Raw genomic sequence first — 21,619 nt, forward strand, 5'->3', positions numbered from 1 at the left:
TGTGTCTATATATTTAAACTGAATTTCTTATAGGCATCATATACTGAGTCTTGTTTTTTAAATATAATTTGACAATCTCTGCCTTTTAATTGTGGTGTTTAATGTGATTATTGATATGCTTTAAATTTACCATCTAGTTCTTGTTTTTAATACCTGCCATTCCATCTGCCATGTTTCTTTACTTTTCCTCTTTGTCTTATTTTGTATTAATTGATTTTTCAGTGATTTCATTGTATCTCTTCTCTTGGCTTTATACCCCTTTTTTTAGTGAGTGATTTAGGGTTTATTTTATACATCTTTAACTTAATAGTGGGTGAGTTCAAGTAATATACACCTTTATGTATAATATAAGAACCTTGTAACAGTATACTTCCATATTTGCTTTCCTGGCCTTTGTGCCCTTGCTGTCAATAGTACAAAAAATTTTTTTTGCTTCTGCATGTGTCAGAAGCCTCACAATATGGTATAGTGATTTTTTTCTATATACAGCCAATTAGCTTTAAAAGAGATTTAAAAAGTGGATTAAAAAGTATTTTATATTTACGTACATATTTACCATTTCCAATGTTTATCTTTCCTTTGTGTACACCCAGATTTCCATCTGGTATTATTTTCCTTCTGCCTGAGTGACTTCTCTAATATTTCTTGTGTTGTAGATGCACTGTTGATGGATTCTTTCAGGTTTTATATGTCATAAAATGTTTATTTCATTTTTAGATTTGAAAAGTATTTTTGATACATATAGAATTCTAGATTGCCTATTGTTTTTCTTTCAGTTTACTTTAAAGATGTTACTCGATTGTCTCCTGGCTTGCATTGTTTCTGATGAGAAGTCTACTGTCATTCTCATGTTTGTTCCATTTTATTTAAAGTCTTTTTCCCTCTGGCTGCTGTTAAGATTTTATCTTCATCACTAGTTTTAGACAATTTGATTGTACAGTCATATGCTGCATAATGGTGGTTCGGTCAACAACAGACCACATATATGACAGTGGTCCCATAAGATTAGTACCATATAGCCTGGGTGTGTAGTAGGCTATACCATCTAGGTTTGTGTGAGTACACTCTGTGATGTTTGCACAACAAAATCACCTAACAATGCATTTTTCAAAATGTATCCCCATCTTTAAATGTTACATGACTATAGTGGTTTAGTGTGATTTTCTTCATGTTATTTGTTGGAGTTCATTGAGCTTCTTGGTTCTGTGGGTTTATAGTTTTCATTTATTATTCTTCAAATAATTTTTCCTGCTCCTTCTTTTTTCTTCTCTCCTCTGGAGACTCTGATTAGACATGTACTAAGCTACTTGAAGTTTTCCCACAGCTTAGTGGTTCTCTGGGTTCATCACACTCCCATCCTAGACGTTTTCCCCCTCTCTTTTTGCATTTGAATAGCTTCATGTTGCTGTGTTTCATGCTCCTTAGTATTTTCTTCTGCAGTATCTAATCTGCTTCCAGTCCTATCCAGTATAATGTTTATATTTTTCATCTTTGAAAGTTTGATTTGGATCTTTTTTAAAGATAAACTTTTATATTAGAATAGTTTAATATTACAGAAAACTTGCCAAAATAGTATAGAAAGTTTCCATACACCCCCTTATCCAGTTTCTCCTGTTTTTTTATTGTAATAAAAAATACATAATATAAAATTCATTATCTTAACCATTTTTTTTTAATTTTATTTATTTATTTCCCCCCAAAGCCCCTGTAGATAGTTGTATGTCATAGCTGCACATCCTTCTAGTTGCTGTATGTGGGACGTGGCCGCAGCATGGCCGGAGAAGCAGTGCATCAGTGCGCGCCTGGGATCCGAACCCGGGCCGCCAGCAGCTGAGCGCGCGCACTTAACCGCTAAGCCACGGGGCCGGCCCTATCTTAACCATTTTTAAGTGTATAGGTCCATAGTGTTAAGTATATTCACATTGTTGTGAAACAGATCTCCAGAACTTTGTCATCTTGCAAAATTGAAACTCTATACCCGTTAAACAACTCTCCTTTTCCCCCTCCACCCAGCCCCTGGTAACCACCATTCTACTTTTTGTTTCTATGAATTTGACTAGTTTAAGTGGAATAATACAGTGTATGTCATTTTGTGACTGGTTTATTTCACTTAGCATAATGTCCTCTCCCGTATTTTTAACATCTTACATTTTTATGGTACAGTTGTCACTGCATCCTAAAATGAAAGGCCCGCTGTGATTCTGTGTCTTCCTCTAGCTATCTCACTCTTTTTCCATTCATAGCCAATTTTGAAAGAATAATTTTTACTAAATCTTTCTTTCTCCTGCTATTCATTCCTGTTCTTACTACATTCTGTTTTATATCCCACTCTATTGAAATTTCAGATGTCAAGATAATTATTTTATTATTATCAGTATACACACTTCAGTGCTTATACTGACCCTTCCCCCACATTTGGCAGTACTTACCACACTTTTTTGTGTGTGTGTGTGAGGAAGATTAGCCCTGAGCTAACATCCGATGCCAAGCCGCCTCTTTTTTATTTTTTTATTTTTTTGTATTTTGCTGAGGAAGATTGGCCCTGGGCTAACATCTGTGCCCATCTTCCTCTACTTTATATGGGACGCCACTACAGCATGGCTTGACAGGTGGTGCATCAGTGCACTCCTGGGATCTGAACCTGTGAACCCCGGGCCACCAAAGCGGAGTGCACGCGCTTAAATGCTGCACCACGGGGCCAGCCCCCACACTTGATTTTTTAATCTTTTTTCCTAATTTCTCACCTGAGCTCTCTGCAAATGTGAGTAATAAAGTATTCACTTGGATATTTTTGCAAATATCTGAAACCGAACTCATAGTTATACTCCCAAGAGCTCCTCCTTTATTTCCTATCTCGTCAAATGGTATGGTACCTTCCAGGTTCCCCAAATACAGAAGCCATTCTTTATTGCTTTCTCTCCCCTAGTTAATCATTTTCCATGTTCATTCATTTCTGTCTCTTAAAATCTCTTGAATTTTTTCTCTCTTCCTCTGTTTCACATAATTTCTTGTGTTAATCACTACCATCACTTCCTAACAGAGTTCTGTCTTTTTTGCATCTTGCCAAATATTTTTTCACATAATTGGGCAAAAGAGTTATTTTCATTTTTTTAATAGTATAACTTAAAGTTGATTTTTAAGATTTGTTTTCCAATAGATAACTCATCCTAATTTTATGAGGACACTTTTATTAAAAATTAAATTTTTTATGCATGGATTAAAAGTGATTTTTTTGGAGCTTCCGGGTTGGTACAAGAATGCATCTATGTGCTGGGAGAGTGGCACACTCCAAACTCCACAGGATCAGGAGCTCTTGTGCTCAAGACCCTTCTAGACCTTGCACTGTGTATCTCTTCTGGCTGTTCATTTGTATCCTTTAATATCTTTTGTAATAAAGTGGTAATCTAGTCTCCCTATATGGAACAGGCAAGATCTAAATTTTTACATGAATGGCACTCATGGAAGTTAAAGAAGTGTGGACCCTGGAGATTAAGCAGTATTTCTAGTGAGAAAGAATTTCTGCAGTTGTGGACTGAGGGGATGGGGAAGCAGCAGCATGAAAGAGTACAGTTAGAACATTTTATGTGCAATTTATAGGAACTTATAAAATATAAAGGCTCCATGGACAATTTTTTTTAAAAGTTTTTTTTGAGTGGCTTTGCAGGAGAAAGCATATTATTTTCATGTAGGTATAGTATACTAGAATCCTATTGAAATATCTAGATAACATTATAAGATCCAAATATGTTGATATCTATAAGCACTTGGATATTATAGCAAGCAACAAAATAGGAAGTTTTTTGGTATTTCATTAATATTGCTAACTAACTAAAAAGCAAGCCATGATGTAGTCCAGGAAGTCAAAGCAAATATCAGAAATTTCAGTGAAGCCAGCAATAAAATATAACAAATATCAATAAATTCCTATATAGTCACAATGTATGTGGAGAATAGTTTATACAATCAGGTACAAAGCATTCAGTGAAGAAATAAATTTGAAGTGATACTAAAACTATGTTCATGTAGGCTGTGAAGCAAATATTGCATTTACAAGTTCACAGCAAGCTTCAGAAAAAAAGATCAAATGCACATTGGAGGGATATAACAATCAGCAAAATATTCATAAGGATTATGAATGTTCCGATGTTCATCACCAGAATCTGAAACATTATCATCTTCAAAGTCACCTGCAATTTCATCTTTAAAGCCTGAAAACTTGTTGCTTTTGAAACTTGTGACTCTTTTTTTCCCCCCCAAAAAAGCTGCTGGCACTCTTTGAGTTAGAAACTGTGTCACCACTATCTTCAAGCAATTGATAATTCTTAATACCATTGAAGGACATTACTGTGGAAGTTTCATGAGCACATAGTTGCAAAAGCAAATGAGACATTTTCTACTTGGGCAAGCCTCATAAGAATTGGAGGATTTTATAGTCAATAAGGACATTTGTCCTTTAGGATAGGTTGTGGAGTGGCCATCAGAGCTTTTCCTGATGTAGAGACAAATTTTTCTACTTGGTGTGGTCCTTCTCCCTCAGGATGTTTTCCTCCTGCCCAAAAGTACAGACTGGGGGCAGGTCTGGAGACTTGTTGGTCAACAACAGGAGCACTGCCAGAGGAAGGACAAGACCATAGTGGCCTTTAGTCTGTAATACAGGCACATTAATTGGGTGCCAGGTAATTTTTTGTAACTTTGTGGAGGAAGGGAGGTGACTCTCTCTTATAAACTGGTACTTAGAGTATTTTATTTTCACTGGATTGATAAATTCATTGAGAATTAGCACTGTATCCTTCTTACCTCACAGTTTCCTGGCACTTGAGGTTTTTTTTTTTTTTTTTTGTGAGGAAGATCAGCCCTGAGCTAACATCCATGCTAATCCTCCTCATGTTTTTTTTTTTTTTTTGCTGAGGAAGACCGCCTCTGAGCTAACATCTATTGCCAATCCTCCTCCTTTTTTTTTAACCCCCCCAAAGCCCCAGTAGATAGTTATATGTCATAGTTGCACATCCTTCTAGTTGCTGTATGTGGGACGCGGCCTCAGCATGGCCGGAGAAGCAGTGCGTCAGTGCGCGCCCGGGATCCGAACGCCGGGCCGCCAGCAGCGGAGTGTGCGCACTTAACCGCTAAGCCACGGGGCTGGCCCGGCACTTGAGTTTTTATCGAATGTTTACTATCAACACCTTTGTAAAAACTGTGGATTTAATAGAAATATTTGAATAAATGCTTATGCCTAGAAATATTTATGGAATTAAAGTTGTTTTCTTTGCCTTTTTTTTTTTTTTTATTGATGTTTTAATGGTTTCTAACATTGTGAAATTTTGGGTTGTACATTTTTGTTTGTCCATCACCCCATATATGACTCCCTTCACCCCTTGTGCCCACCCCCCACCCCCACTTCCCGGGTAACCACAGTCCAGTTTTCTCTGTCCATGTGTTGGTTTATATTCCACATATGAGTGAGATCATACAGTGTTTGTCTTTCTCTTTCTGGCTTATTTCACTTAACATAATACACTCCAGGCCCATCCATGTTGTTGCAAATGGGACGATTTTGTCTTTTTTTATGGCTGAGTAGTATTCCATTGTATATATATACCACATTTTCTTAATCCAGTCGTCAGTCGAGGGACACTTAGGTTGCTTCCACTTCTTGGCTATGGTGAATGATGCTGCAATGAACATAGGGGTGCATAAGCCTCTTTGGATTGTTGATTTCAGGTGCGTTGGATAGATTCCCAGTAATGGGATGGCTGGATCATAGGGCATCTCTATTTTTAATTCTTTGAGGAATCTCCATACCGTTTTCCATAGAGGCTGCACCAATTTGCATTCCCACCAGCTGTGTATGAGGGTTCCTGTTTCTCCACATCCTCTCCAACATTTGTTGTTTTTTGTCTTGGTGATTATAGCCATTCTAACAGGCGTGAGGTGGTATCTTAGTGTTGTTTTGATTTGCATTTCCCTGATGATTAGTGATGTTGAGCATCTTTTCATGTGCCTATTGGCCATCTGTATATCTTCCTTGGAGAAGTGTCTGTTCATTTCCTCTGCCCATTTTTTGATCGGGTTGTTTGTTTTTTTGTTGTTCAATTGTGTGAGTTCTTTATATATTATGGAGATCAACCCCTTGTCAGATGTATGTTTTGCAAATATTCTCTCCCAGCTGGTTGGTTGTTTGTTCATCTTGATTCTGGTTTCATTTGTCTTATAAAAGCTCTTTAGTCTGATAAAGTCCCACTTGTTTATTTTTTCTTTAGTTTCCCTAGTCTGGGTAGGCATGTCATCCGAAAAGATTCCTTTAAAACCAATGTCAAATAGTGTGTTGCCTATATTTTCTTCTATGAGTTTTATAGTTTCAGGTCTCACCTTCAGGTCTTTGATCCATTTTGAGTTAATTTTTGTGAATGGCGATAGCACATGGTCCACTTTCATTCTTTTGCATGTGGCTGTCCAGTTTTCCCAACACCATTTATTGAAGAGACTTTCCTTTCTCCATTGCATGTTCTTAGCACCTTTGTCAAAAATTAGCTGTCCGTATATGTGTGGTTTTATTTCTGGGCTTTCAATTCTGTTCCATTGATCTGTGTGTCTGTTTTTGTACCAGTACCATGCTGTTTTGATTACTATTGCTTTGTAGTATGTTTTGAAGTCAGGAATTGTGATGCCTCCTGCTTTGTTCTTTTTCTTTAGGATTTCTTTAGCTATTCGGGGTCTTTTGTTGCCCCATATAAATTTTAGTATTCTTTTTTCTATTTCTGTGAAGAATGTCATTGGGATTCTGATTGGGATTGCATTGAATCTGTAGATTGCTTTAGGTAATATAGACATTTTAACTATGTTTATTCTTCCAATCCACGTGCATGGGATATCTTTCCATTTCTTTATGTCATCGTGGATTTCCCTCAATAATGTCTTGTAGTTCTCATTGTATAGGTCCTTCACCTCCTTGGTAAGATTTATTCCTAGGTATTTTATTCTTTTTGATGCACTTGTAAATGGTATTATCTTTTTGAGCTCTCTTTCTGTTAGTTCATTATTAGCATATAGAAATGCAACTGATTTTTGTAGATTGATTTTGTACCCTGCAACTTTGCTGTAGTTGTTGATTGTTTCTAACAGTTTTCCAACAGATTCTTTAGGGTTTTCTATATATACAATCATGTCATCTGCAAATAGTGAGAGTTTCACTTCTTCGTTACCTATTTGGATTCCTTTTATTCCTTTTTCTTGCCTAATTGCTCTGGCCAAAACCTCCAGTACTATGTTGAAGAGGAGTGGTGAGAGTGGGCAGCCCTGCCTTGTTCCTGTTCTCAGAGGAATGGCTTTCAGGCTTTCCCCGTTGAGTATGATGTTAGCTGTGGGTTTGTCATATATGGCCTTTATTATGTTGAGGTACTTTCCTTCTATTCCCATTTTATTGAGAGTTTTTATCATAAATGGATGTTGTATCTTGTCAAATGCCTTCTCTGCGTCTATTGAGACGATCATGTGGTTTTTATTCTTTGTTTTGTTGATGTGATGTATCACGTTGATTGATTTGCGGATGTTGAACCATCCCTGCGTCTCTGGTATAAATCCCACTTGATCATGGTGTATGATCTTTTTAATATATTGTTGTATTCGGTTTGCCAATATTTTGTTGAGGATTTTTGCATCAATGTTCATCAGCGATATTGGCCTGTAATTTTCTTTCTTTGTATTGTCTTTGTCTGGTTTTGGTATCAGGGTGATGTTGGCCTCATAGAATGATTCAGGAAGTGTTCCATCTTCCTCTATTTTTTGGAATAGTTTGAGAAGGATGGGTATTAAATCTTCTTTGAATGTTTGGTAAAATTCACTGGAGAAGCCATCTGGTCCTGGACTTTTATTTTTTGGGAGGTTTTTGATTACTATTTCAATCTCTTTACTTGTGATTGGTCTATTCAGATTCTCCATTTCTTCTTGGTTCAATTTTGGGAGGTTGTATAAGTCTAAGAATTTATCCATTTCTTCTAGATTGTCCAATTTGTTGGCATATAATTTCTCATAGTATTCTCTTATAATCCTCTGTATTTCCATGGTATCCGTTGTAATTTCTCCTCTTTCATTTCTAATTTTATTTACTTGAGCCTTTTTTCTTTTTTTCTTAGTTAGCCTGGCTAAGGGTTTGTCTATTTTGTTTATCTTCTCGAAGAACCAACTCTTTGTTTCATTAATCCTTTCTACTGTTTTTTTGGTCTCAATATCATTTATTTCTGCTCTGATTTTTATTATTTCTCTCCTTCTGCTGGCTTTGGGCTTTGTTTGTTCTTCTTTTTCTAGTTCTGTTAGGTGTAATTTAAGGTTGCCTATTAGGGCTTTTTCTTGTTTGTTAAGGTGGGCTTGTATCGCTATGAGTTTCCCTCTCAGGACCGCTTTTGCTGCATCCCATATGGTTTGATATGGCATGTTATCATTTTCGTTTGTTTCCAGATAGTGTTTGATTTCTCCTTTAATTTCATCAATGATCCATTGGTTGTTCAGTAGCATGTTGTTTAATCTCCACATTTCTGTCACTTTCCCAGTTTTTTTTTCCTGGTTTATTTCCAGTTTCATAGCCTTATGGTCTGAAAAGATGCTTGTTATGATTTCAATCTTCTTAAATTTATTGAGGCTTGCTTTGTTTCCCAACATATGGTCTATCCTAGAGAATGTTCCATGCGTGCTTGAGAAGAATGTGTAGTCAGCTGTTTTTGGGTGGAGTGCTCTGTGTATGTCTACTAGGTCCATCTCGTCCAGTTTTTCATTTAAGTCTAATATTTCTTTATTAACTTTTTGTCTGGATGATCTATCCATTGCTGTAAGTGGGGTGTTAAGATCCCCTACTATTATTGTGTTGTTGTTGATTTCTCCTTTTAGGTTTGTTAATAGTTGTTTTATGTACATTGGTGCTCCTATGTTGGGTGCATATATATTTATAAGTGATATGTCTTCTTGATGGAGTGTCCCTTTTATCATTATATATTTCCCTTCTTTGTCTTTCTTAACCTGTTTTATCTTGAAGTCTACTTTGTCTGATATGAGTATGGCAACACCTGCTTTCTTTTGTTTGCCATTAGCTTGGAGTATTGTCTTCCATCCTTTCACTCTGAGCCTGTGCTTGTCTTTAGTGCTAAGATGTGTTTCCTGAAGGCAGCATATTGTTGGGTCTTGCTTTTTAATCCATCCTGCCACTCTGTATCTTTTGATTGGAGAGTTCAATCCATTTACATTTAGGGTAATTATTGAAATATGAGGGCTGAATTTTGCTGTTTTGTCACTTATTTTCTGGTTCTTTTGCATTTCCTTTGTTTCTTGTCCCATTTGTTTTGGACTGCCAATTCAGTTTGGTTGTTCTGTCTTATGATTCTTCTAGTTTTCTCTTTGTTTATCATATGTGGTTTTAATTTGATTATTTGTTTAGTGGTTACCTTGAGGTTTGGGCAAAAAATCTTCTGTATGAGATAGTCCATTATCTGATAGCCTCCTATTTCCTTATACTAAGTCAATTCAGTCACTTTCCTCTTCCCCTTCTAAGTTGCTCTTGTTATACCTTATTCTATCTTGTGTTGTGGCTGTGTGTTTACAGTGATGAGGTTAAATTTATTTTTGGTGAATTTCTTCCTTTGATCTTTGAGTTTAGTTTTTAAGTGGTTGCTAACCTATTCCGGTAAAGATCTACTATTTCTCTGATTTTGTCTACCTACTTTTCTCCTTACTCCAAGCTTTGTGTTCCCTTTCTCTTCTTGTTTTCAGGCCTGAGGGCCTTCTTGAGTATTTCTTGTAGTGGGGGTCTCATGGCCATGAACTCCCTTAGCTTTTGTTTATCTGGGAGAGTTACTATTTCTCCATCATATTTGAAGGATATTTTTGCTGGATAGAGTATTCTTGGCTGAAAGTTTTTGTCTTTTAGTATTTTGAATATATCATTCCAGTCTCTTCTAGCCTGTAAAGTTTCTGTTGAGAAATCCGCTGAGAGCCTGATGGGAGTTCCTTTGTACGTTATTTTTTGTTTTTGTCTAGCTGCCCTTAATATTGTTTCTTTGTCGTTGACCCTGGCTAGCCTTACCACTAGGTGTCGTGGTGAAGGCCTTTGTCTGTTAATATATATAGGCGTCCTGTTGGCTTCGCTTACTGGTATTTCCTGCTCCTTCCCCAGATTTGGGAAATTTTCAGCTATTATTTCCTTGAATAGGCTCTCTGTTCCTCTTTCCCTCTCCTCTCCCTCAGGAATACCTATAATTCTTATGTTACATTTTCTAATAGAGTCCGATATTTCTCGGAGTCTTTCTTCATTTCTTTTTAGTCTTAGTTCTCTCTCTTCTTCCATCTGGAGTATATCTGTATTCCTATCCTCTAAAGTACTAATTCTTTCCTCCATATTGTCAGCTCTGTTCTTTAAAGATTCCAGATTCTCCTTTATCTCCTCCATTGTGTTCTTCATCTCCATCAGCACTGATAGGTTTTTCTTTATGATTTCAATCTCTTTTGCGAAGAAACTCCTAATCTCATTTAATTGTTTGTCTGTGTTGTCTCGTATTTCGTTGAGTGTTTTTATGATAGCTATTTTGAAATCTCTGTCATTTAGTTTATGGATTTCTGTGTCTTCGGGGTTGATTTCTGGGTGCTTGTCATTTTGTTTCTGGTCTGGTGATTTCATATATTTTTGCATTGTGGTTCCTGTGTTGGTTTTGTTTTTCCTCATCCTGGAAGTCTCTGGTTGCAATTTCCACCTGCCGCCACTGTCTGGTGGTAAAGGGCTGTGTAGTCTAAGCCCCCTGCGCTCTGCCCCAGTTTTTCTGCTGCGATCCGCAGTTTTGTTTTGTTTTGTTTTGTTTTTTTTCCCCACTGCGATCCACGGGTCCAGTCCAGTTTGATCAGGTCTGCCTCGGACCGCTAGATCTGGTCGAGCTGCAGACTCCGGGTTGCGGGGAGGGGGGAGCTCTCTCTTTTGCCCTCTGGGTCCCTGACGTGGGAGGCTTCTCGTTTGCCCCTCTTTATCCGCTCTCTGGGGTGCTCAGATGTTGATGGTAGCCCTGTGGCTCCTCTGAGCCCTCTGTGCGGGAGTTTCCCACTGGCTGAGAGAGCCCGAAGAGCTACAGTTTCCCGCCAAGGGCCACCCCTCCCCCCTCTCTGGGAGCCGCTTGGACCGGATCGCTGATCTGATGGGGAGGGAGCGGAGTTCTCCTTACCTCTCCCCACTTCCTCTGGGGGCCCAGCACGTTCCGCTCTCAGATGTGCGGCAGTGTGGATCCCTCTGCTCTAGCTTTTCACTGTCTAGGATTCCGTTGTTGGTCTGTGGCTGTTGCTTTTATTGTATCTTGTGGGTGAAGAATTCACGGGAAAGCTCACTCCGCCATGATGCTGACGTCACTCCCACTCCTGGTCTCTTTGCCTCTTTTAAATTAAGAAATTCATTTTTCATATGTATTCAAGGAATATTTATTAAGAACCTCTTAGTGTCCAGAATGTATTCAGGGCCTTAGGTCATTAGTTATTGTATTCCCCTGTAATTTATAGATTAGTAAACTGAGACTCTGGAAAATAAATTGATTTATTTACATAGGTAGTTAGTACTAGAATTAATTAAATATTTTTAAATCCTAAAAGTTAATTTTATTTTAATTCATTTTAATTAATATGCTCCATGCTTTTCTTATTTATAGTGTAGCTATAGAGTATCATAGAAATGAATAGAAACTAATCAGTGTCATGTGTTTGTGTACAGTGAGAGAAGCAAAGAAGATACTGACCATAATTCTGAAAAATACTGTAGAAATTAGTAAAAGAGAAGGGAAAGAATTGTTTTTGTATTTTGATGCATCATTAGACATCACTAATGTGACACAAAAAATTTTTGGTGCAAATAAATACAGGGTAAGTGCTTAAACTCTTTTTAATAAATATTTATTATTTTCATAATTCTGGAAACTTTCAGTTACTTGGGGCTATAAGTTTCATTGATTTTTTTTCTAGTCTTTTTAAATGACATGTAGGTTTTTGGTTCTTTAAATTTGTATTGTAGAATGGCCATCAGATTGTTAGCCATACCCTTTGGGATACCTATTAGAAAGAATCTCAGATGACAAAATCAGCAACGGCTGCTCAAAACATTTAGTGAATTTCTGCCAGGTGTTTAAATAGTGAAATGAGACAAAGCCTTGTTTTCAAGATATTAAACATTGTTTGTGAGAATTACAGAATATACCTCAGAAGAAGTAAATAAGTGGCATAGGAAAAATGAAGTATAAAAGTTAAGGGAAAAGAATGCCCATTAAGAGTCAGATTTGAAGGAAAGGATGTAGAGATGGTGCTTGAAATGGAAGTTGATGGATGAAATTTAGATAAGATGCTTCCTAGGATTGTGGAAGATGTTATGAGTAGCATATTGTTTAACTGGGAATCTAAAGTGACAATTCATGTTATGTTTGGGAGAGATATTCTGTTGACAAGTTTAGATAGTGCATGTCTTAGTCTGTTCTGGCTGCTGTAACAAAAATACCATAGACTGGGTGGCTTAAACGACAAACATTTATTTCTCATAGTTCTGGAGACGGGGAAGTCTAAGATCAAGATACCAGCAGATTTGGTGTCTGGTGAGGGCCCACTTGCTGGGTTCATAGTAGCCATGTTTTCACTGTGTCCTCACATGGCAAAATGGGTGAAGGACCTCTCTGGCGGTCTCTCTCTATCTCTTTTTTTTTGCTGAGGAAGCTTGACCCTGAGCTAACATCTGTTGCCAATCTTCCTCTTTTTGCTTGAGGAAGCTTTGCCCTGAGCTGACATCTGTGCCAGTCTTCCCCTATTTTGTGTGTGGGTCACCTCCGCAGCATGGCCACCGACGAGTGATGTAGGTTCGTGCACAGAAACTGAACCCAGACCGCTGAAGTGGAGTGTGCCAAACTTAACTGGTAGACCATGGGGCCAGCCCCACTGGGGTCTTTTTTTAAAGGGCACTAATCCCATTCGTGAGAGCTCTGCCCTCATGACCCTAATCACCTCCCAAAGGCCCCACCTCCTAATACCATCACCTTGGGAATTAGGTTTCAACATATGAATTTGGTGAGGGACACTTTCAATCTATAGCAGTACAAAAGATTCATGGTAAAGAATAGCAGAGAATAGGTTTGTGAGGAACCCTTACCAAAATGACAATCTAAGAAGACTGGTTCGTGGGGAGTCAAGCCGAGAAGAGTATTTATGTATACAAAATAATGATTTGAGATAATTTGGCAATTTTTGAAGGAAATAGGTAGGAAATAATTGCATTAAAATGGAAAAAACTGGGAGAAAATGACATCCCATTGAATTGATTTAATTTTAGGAATTTACCAGAAAACAAGGTATTTCAGTTGCCAAAACATCTGTGCATATACTTTTTGATGCGAGTGGATCACAGGTATGTGTCTAACTTACTTGATTTTTATCATTAGGCTAAATTTATCCCTAAATAATAGCACAGTAATAAAGTTCATGTTGGAGGGTGAATATCTAAAAAATAAATTGTCTTAATACAGATAGTGCCTCAAGATGTATATGATTTTTTAAATATGTTATTAATGATCATTTATTTTAGTACAGAAGATAGTCGTTAATACCAGTTTTGGTAACTTTAACAATTAGAAGTATATGTCTTTCCAATGATGCCAAAGCTTGTTTTACATCTATTAACATTTTAAGAAGTGGATGCTTCTTCTTGTGTCCTTTTGTAGGACTAAAAATTATAACAGTACGTATAAGACAGAAAGAATTGACCTTTGTAAGTGTGAGATAAATGGGCACTTTATTAAGACATCCAGTGATTTTTGAGAACTTCCGATAGTTTGCAGTTTTAAAAACTTTTTTCCACATTCTTCAACAGATTCTAGTGCCAGAGAGTCAAATCTCACCAGTCGAAGAAGAACTCGTTAGTTTGAAAGAAAAACCTAACCCCCAAAAGGAATTTGCTATACCTCCAAAATATGTCAAAAATAGTAATCAAGGGGACAGAAAAAATAGTCAGCTTGAGGTAAATATGGGATCAATATAGTTGTTTATAAAACAACATAGATCAAATCATTGCTATATAAAATTACATAAAAAAGCATGTAAAATTTATGTGTTAAATGGCCTTCATGGATAACATTTCAGAGCATTTTCTCTGCCCTTTACAAATGCAAAGGATAGTGTTTTAGCAAACTGTTTTTATATGTAAGGTTTAGGGGGTTAGAACAAGGTATACTATACACTTGTAAATTCCAAATTAAAGGTATATAGGAAAGTAACTACCACTTTTTGCATTTATCCTGTCTGTTCTATCTTTGCATTTGGCTGTAATGTAACATTCTGTTTATTTGCATGAGGAAAGAAAGAAAAGTATTAGGTTCTTTTTTGTCTTCCTCTTCCTGCCCCGTTGAAGATCTCCTTTAGGCCACATCCAGGAGAACCATTTCTCAGCCTTCTCTGTATCTTGCTGTGACTCTTGACATTGCTAACAGCCCTCTTTCTCAATGTCCTCTCCTTCTTTGACTTCTATATTAGCATTTTAATTCTCTTTCATCTTCTATTACTACATCAGAGATACTTGAGATTTGCTCTAAAAGCTTGATACACAGCCTTCTGAACAGCTCTATGCCTTCTCCCCTAGAGAGCTTCCTTCATGTGCATAATTTAAGCTTTTAAAATGTACATACCAGACTTCTCTTCAAGTTCTATGTCTCCACTTACTCTTCCATTTCCTTTTGTATGTCTCTTCAAGTCCTTTCCTGAAGTCTAACCTGAAACTCTTTATTTTTTGCCTCAAATTTGCATCTGCCTCCATGCTTCAATAATGCTAACCCATAATTTTTCTGATGATATCCTTGATTCCAGCCTCTTCTCCCGCCCATGCGTAGAACCAAGGTGCTAGTGATTGTTCTTTCGTAGTATATTTCACATCCTTTCCTCCTTGTTCCCTTTACCATTACTCATTTTAGCATAGCTGGGTTAATACAGTAACCTCCTCATTGGTCTTTGATACCATTGCTTCATCCAGCAAGCTACGCTATATGGTATACCACCGATTTTTCTTAATACCGGTATCCTCGTGGCATTCTTCTACTCAGAAAGCTTTGTGATCTCTGTGTTTATCCTACTGAATCTAAATTTGACTCAGCTCTGAGACCTTCTGTAATTTAATTTTACTCTATCAAAATACCCTCACTTGAGTAAGGCCAGTTGCTTTACTGTCTCTTTTTATGTCATGCTCATTCTTGCCTCTATACCTTTATTCATGTTATTTGTTCTTTACCTTTATTCATCTAAAGCATATTTATATTTATCAAGTCTTGGTTCATTTTCACTTTCTTCATGGAGTTTTTTCTGATTATTTCAGTTTTTACTAATCTCTCATCTTTAGGCAACTGTAACTCCACAGGCTCTTCCATACATTTTGGCAGTTTATTTTACTGTTTTTTCCCTTTAGTCTTGTGTCCTTCGTTAAATTTAAAATGTCATCTTATATTTCCCATAAACATTTGATCCTAATAGTTATTTTCTGTGTCTTTATATCAGAATCATAACTTGAGTACTTATTAAAAATGCAGATTCTTAGATGCCCCCATCTTAAACCTATTGAATCATAAACTCTGGGAAAGATTTTAAGCACACTAAATTTGGAAAACATTGCACTATTGTTAAATATCCCTCGTGTTTTCAATAAGGATTAACTTTTTGAAGGATTTATAGGAATAAGTAACTTTTCAGACCCATTCACTATCTACTACTAGGAACGGTAATTTCTTTAAGAAGAATTTACTGGTTTGGTAGCTTGTTTTCTTTGTTAATCTTAGAATTCTCTTGTCTCCTCCCCTACCTTCCCGCCACACCCCATATACATACCTACTCAAAACTCTATCAATATTTTTTTCTGTCTTAGGGCCAGGTCCCTTTTTGAAAACAGCTTTCCTCTGCCTCTTTACAGTTTGTCATCATATACTCCTTTGTATGGCACCCTCTGAAACTCCTGTCCCTTGTAGTCCCTGCCTCTGCTTATCTCTTTCTTTTGCTCTTATCAGTCATTCTAGGATGAAGTTAGAAAATGCAGATATTTATTGGAACCACTAGCTTGTGTGCCACTGAGTCTCTGAATTCCTGTAGCTACCTTTTACTCCAAAGGCAGTTTAGTCTTCACAGAATATTAATACAATTTTTTAAAATGTGTGAAAGTTTTGAAGAATGCTTAACATTATGAAGGCATTCACAGATATACATAAATATGTATCCAAACATCATCTGCATGAAGTAGAATAGGAAATTGTGAGCCATTGGTTAACTAGATGAATCCAGTATCAATAAAATATTTTCAGTTAGTATTTAAAGGTACTGTATTTCATAAGTTGATAGTCTATAAATATTCTTTAAAACATTCCTTACTTGTTTTGGCTACCAATTCAGTACCAAATATTAGGATAAAACCCTTCATGTGAGCCTAAAACACAGACATTTCTGGATATCGTGTTGTTTATATAATAGCATATCTCTTTTGTGTGTAGTCAAGGTAAAATGTTATGAATAAAATTGTAGGATATTTAATTTCAAAAGAGAATGTGTGTTTACTCTGGTTGTTTCTCATGGTTTAAGATAATTACTCCTAGCAAAAGAAAAATGTCTGAAGCATCAATGATTGTTCCTGGTGCAGATAGATACACTGTGAGAAGCCCAATACTTTTAATCAACACATGTAAGTTTTATAGTCTCAAAAGATTTCTAAAATGTATATTATATTTTAAAACAGGCATTTTTTAATTCAGGGATATTCTGGACATAATTTACCTAGAGGATAAGTTGGGGATATAAAAATTGATAAAATATGAATCACAAATGTCTTCTAATTGTCAAGAAATTTCAAATGTCTGAGAAAGGTATAATGGGTATTGACATATAAACAGTATTCAAAATATTAATATTCAGCATTAATAATTTATTATAATTTAAGCAGGAGTCAGCGTAACAGTAGTTAAAACATTGAATTAATCAGGCCTCTTGGGCTTATTTCCCCACTTATAAGTGTGTGCTTCATACGGATTATCCTCTAGCTAAATTTAGAACCAGTTTCCTTTCTATAAAATGGGACTAAAGTGTCTACCTCATCAAATTGTTTAGAGGATTAAATAAAAATCATTCATTCAACAAGGAATGTTGTAAACATTTAGACAGTGCCTGGTACATTCTGAGAGCTAAATAAAAATTAAAAAATAAACTGATACTGTGTACTAGTTGCTATAAAAACACAGTCTTATTTAATCTTTATGGCAATTTAATAGTGACCTTCTGTTCCCAAAATCCAGTTGCCTACTGGGCAATTGTCTAATGTCTGACAGCCTCCCCAAACTTCACAGGTCCAGGATAAATTCATCCTCTACCCTCTGTGCCAACTTTTTCTCCGTTTCTTACCTTGGTAAACGGCATCCATATCTACTTATTAATCTAAACCAGAAACCTGGGCCCGTTCTAGAAGCTTCCTTTTTTATCTTCCTCATCTAAAAAGTACCTCAGTAATAGAAATATGTAATTTTAAAAACCCCACAAATTTAGCAGTCTTTTGTCCTCCTTTTTAGCAACACCACGAAGAGGAAGAGTTAAACCACCACTGCAAATGATGAGTTCTGCAGAAAAACCTGGTGTTTCTAAAACATCAGAAAATGGAGCAGATAATGCTGTATCACTTAAATCGAGACCATCTGAAGGAAGAAATAGAGGAGATAATACAGACAAAGTAACTTTACTTTTAAAGCGTTTTTTAAATAAATTTTTATCAAGTTAGTCAGTGTCTCACTTTGTTTAAAGTATTGCTTTTTTTTTTTTTTTTTTTAAGATATTTACTGTCCTTGAAAGTAAGATCCTTCTGACATATGACTCACTGTGCTAACAATGAAATTTAGGAATATCCATTCAATATAACTCTGATTTATGTGTTCAGTAGGAGAAAGGGACTTGCTATCTTTCTTTAGTTTATCATACAAACTAGGGTCTGCTATGGGGAAACCTCAGGTATAGAAATGTAAGACACAAGTTTAAGTATCTCAAAGTCTAGCATGGGAATTAGACAAATTAATAAGATAATTATAATATTATCTAAGTATTCTCAGATGTACATATAGGATGCAATAGGAACATAGTGGAGGGGCAAGTGCCTAACCCCAGAGCTGGAGGGGAAGGTGACGATCAGGAGATGCTGTTTAAGGAGATGGAGAGTGTGTTGATGTTTGAAGGGTCGATAAAGATTAGTCAAATGGACATCGAGGACAAGGGCATTCATTCAAGGTAGTTGAAGAGATAGAGCAGAAAATAGATAAGAGAAAGTTGTTTCTTAGAGAAATAGGTTGTAATTAGTGGTACAGATAAATGTAGATGAGGAACACCTAGTAGCTTTTGTTTTCTCTGAAGTGTGACGATGGTAAGTTTCTCTTGGGAATGTGTTGAAGTAAAAGGCTCAGGGACACATAAAGTTGAGGAATAGCTACTGAGAGGTAATGAAAAAGGTTAAGAATAAGTATAAGTGTTAGGCAATGTTGAGGGCTCAGTTTAAATTTAAAACTATGAGTTTTGTCATGGCATTAGTTCAGAAATATGTGTAATTTTCTTGAAGCTTAGCAGCCTTGGTGTTACAGTAAAAAAGAATAGATGGTGGACTTAAAGAAAATTTTAAATGGTTATGTGGCAGAAAGATAAAGGGTGTAAGAGTTGAAGACATTAGGAAAAAATAGTCAAAGTAATGGCTCAAATGGTGTAGCTGAGTGTTTGTTTAAATAGGGGAACTATTCTTTAGTTGTGCCTGTTGTAGGAGGATAAGCATTCTGTGCCTGTGCTTACTTATTGTCAAGAGAACCCTTCTGTCATTGTGACAACCAAAAACACACCTGCACGTTTTCATACTGCTCCTCTCCCAGTGTTGAGAACCATTGGCTAGGTTAAGCAGGGAAGATAGCCAGGATGAGGCAAAATATCTTAGTATAGAGGGTATATTTTTCTGGTAGTGATGGCAGATTTTTATTGAATCGAAGTAAGTGTGTATCTGTGGCTATGGAAAGAGGGAAGCTTGCTGTAGGCAAGAAGTTACTTGTATTGTAGTGTATTGTATTTGGTCTTTTGTAAACTTTACAAACTTTAGAAAAGACCAAAACTTTACAAAATCATTTAATATTTCATAATTTTAACTCTTTTATGTATGTTAGGGAAAGACATTCAGAATACATGCAGACTATGAGATCAATGGCAATTGGAGATATGCCTTGGAGGTTCTAGAAACTCAGTTGCAGATGAAAATTGAATTATTATACTAGCTGTAGATGAGATAAGAAAATTTGTAGGATCTTCTGCTTCCTTATCTTCAATGAAAGTTATTTTCTTGTGTTTTAGGATAGGCAGTGTTTTAGAATGAGCATAACCTTTATGAAATACATAGAAATACTATCCAACTTTTAATAGCGAGACAAATTTATTTTAAAAGTTTTAAACTGTAATACTCTGACTTTTAAAAGTTGTTTTCACATAATGTCTAAATTCAAATTTAGATTAACATGTCTCCTGTGTTTATAGCATATCAAAACTGCTAAAGTTGTAGAAAAGACAGAAAATAAGGACATTGAATTCCCAAACCAAAATTTTAGTAAGTACTTCTTGGTTTAATTTCAGTCTCTCTTTTAAAAAAATATATTCTTCTCTCCATACTTCCCTTTAACCCCACTGGCTTTCATTGATTTGCTTTATGCAATGAACTTAGAGGTACAAGGAAATATAATACAGTATCAGTTCCCTAGAAGTTTGGGTCTGAGAGAGGGAAGACAAGATCAATCAATTTCTCCATCCCAATATGTGATCCTTGATCAAACTATACCAACTCCCATTTTACCCTGCCAACTGTACAAAAAAATGAAAATACCATAATTTTTGTTTCATTTAGATGAACTCCAGGATATTGTTCCTGATTCACAGGCAGTGGGAAAAGTAGATAAACCTGTGTAAGTATGAGAAAACCCATCAAGTCATTGAGCGTATATTAATGTTACTTTTAGATGAATGTAACAAATTTAAAGGAAAAGGCCTTTATATATTTAAAATGTAGTATCATCTCTCAAGTATTATTATGATAGCAGAATGAGGAATAGTCTATATATTTTTCCATATCAACCAACATAACTCTTTGTAAATTGAGAGATTTAAAATGAGTGATATTTTTAAAATAATAAAGTATGAATGGGAAGAAATTTAACCAGGTTTAAATACACAGTAGAACATGTAAGATATATGAAGTATATTTAGGTAGATACAAAAATAGTAACAACAATGGAACTTTTTAATAATCTTTAATCCAATCAATTCTGTAGTAAATTTTAACTTTCATCCTGACTTATGAAAATATTTTCATACTTGACTGTTAACAAATTGCTATCAATAAACATTGACTAAATAATAACAATCAACGTCTTACGTCAGAGTCATTGGCTAACGTTTTGTAATATATTAAGCAAATGAATTTATTTTCCAGGCTACCTTGTGTTTTAGACAACATCGATGGAAATAAAATGCACTCCAAATGGTCATGTTGGACACCTGTAACAAATATTAAGCTATGTAATAAACTGATAGCAAGTACTTCATCAGAAGACACATTAAATCAAGGTGGAACATATAATTTTCTCTGTATATATTAGAGTTCAGGGAAACATTCCTTTCTTGAAATGTCTAACAGATATCTTTGGTTTTAACACTTTATGTATTATCAGTTTATTAATTTAATAAGGATTAATTTCTCATTTTCCCACTAGATATTATTATCAACAAAAAACTTACTAAGCAAAAGTCATCCTCTTCAATATCTGGTGATAATTCTGAAGAAACAGAAGGAGTGCAATATAAGAAAGAAATCATGCAGCATAACAAAATAGATAAAGCAGAAGTAGAAGTTTACAAAAGAAACAATCAACGACAGCTAAATCATCCTAAACATTTGGAACAGAAAAATACTGAAAATACGGAGCAGAGTGATTGGCGTATTGAATCTGAAACTACTTTTAAATCAGTTCTCCTAAATAAGACAGTTGAAGAATCTCTAATCTATAGGAAGAAATACATATTGTCAAAAGATGGGGAGACTGCTATTTGTGACCAAAGCCCTTCTCCTAGAAACAATGTGAAAAGTCATAGAAAATCAGGAAAAAGATTGACATCTGAACTTAATTCCCGAGATTTGAAACAAAAAAAAATTGTGAGCTTTCAGTGTGTTTTATTTCTGCATACCCATAATATGCCTACTTAATAACATAAGGAAGTGAAAGAAGCTTGATTGATTGCTGTAAATTTAACATTTGTAGTACCTTGTTCTTTAATTCATTCAACTTTAAACTATTTTCTTTGGAATTTAGAATCATTCCACAGAATTTCCTTGAACTACTAGTGATTCCTTTTTCCTGGGAGCACAGAAGCTTGATCCTCTCTTCTAAGCTGTGCTCTGATTTTTTAAAAATCAACTTTCTGTTTTCAGAAGTTCTCTTCTTTCATAGTGTCACTGCCTGTATTATTACACAGAATTTCCTACCACTTGCATGCATGGATGCCTCTCCTCTAAGGTCATCATCTGTCTGATCCTGTCTTTCTGTTCACT

At 35.8% G+C, this 21,619-nt stretch overlaps 1 protein-coding gene across 3 annotated transcripts in view; it reads left to right on the forward strand.

The window, feature by feature from the left end:
• Positions 1 to 21,619, forward strand: part of SYCP2 (synaptonemal complex protein 2) — an 84,104-nt gene that overhangs the window by 31,740 nt on the left and 30,745 nt on the right. For 2 of the 3 annotated variants that reach the window (XM_058562377.1, XM_058562379.1), the window contains 9 exons: positions 11,726 to 11,874; positions 13,322 to 13,396; positions 13,859 to 14,005; positions 16,597 to 16,696; positions 17,574 to 17,731; positions 19,555 to 19,624; positions 19,919 to 19,976; positions 20,504 to 20,637; positions 20,784 to 21,223. In XM_058562377.1, the coding sequence (XP_058418360.1) occupies positions 11,726 to 11,874; positions 13,322 to 13,396; positions 13,859 to 14,005; positions 16,597 to 16,696; positions 17,574 to 17,731; positions 19,555 to 19,624; positions 19,919 to 19,976; positions 20,504 to 20,637; positions 20,784 to 21,223 (1,331 nt within the window). The remainder of the gene's footprint in view (positions 1 to 11,725; positions 11,875 to 13,321; positions 13,397 to 13,858; positions 14,006 to 16,596; positions 16,697 to 17,573; positions 17,732 to 19,554; positions 19,625 to 19,918; positions 19,977 to 20,503; positions 20,638 to 20,783; positions 21,224 to 21,619) is intronic. The other variant, XM_058562378.1, reaches the window with a different exon arrangement.

This window comes from Diceros bicornis, chromosome 19, assembly GCF_020826845.1.
Source record: "Diceros bicornis minor isolate mBicDic1 chromosome 19, mDicBic1.mat.cur, whole genome shotgun sequence".
NCBI classification, from domain to species: Eukaryota; Metazoa; Chordata; class Mammalia; order Perissodactyla; family Rhinocerotidae; genus Diceros; species Diceros bicornis.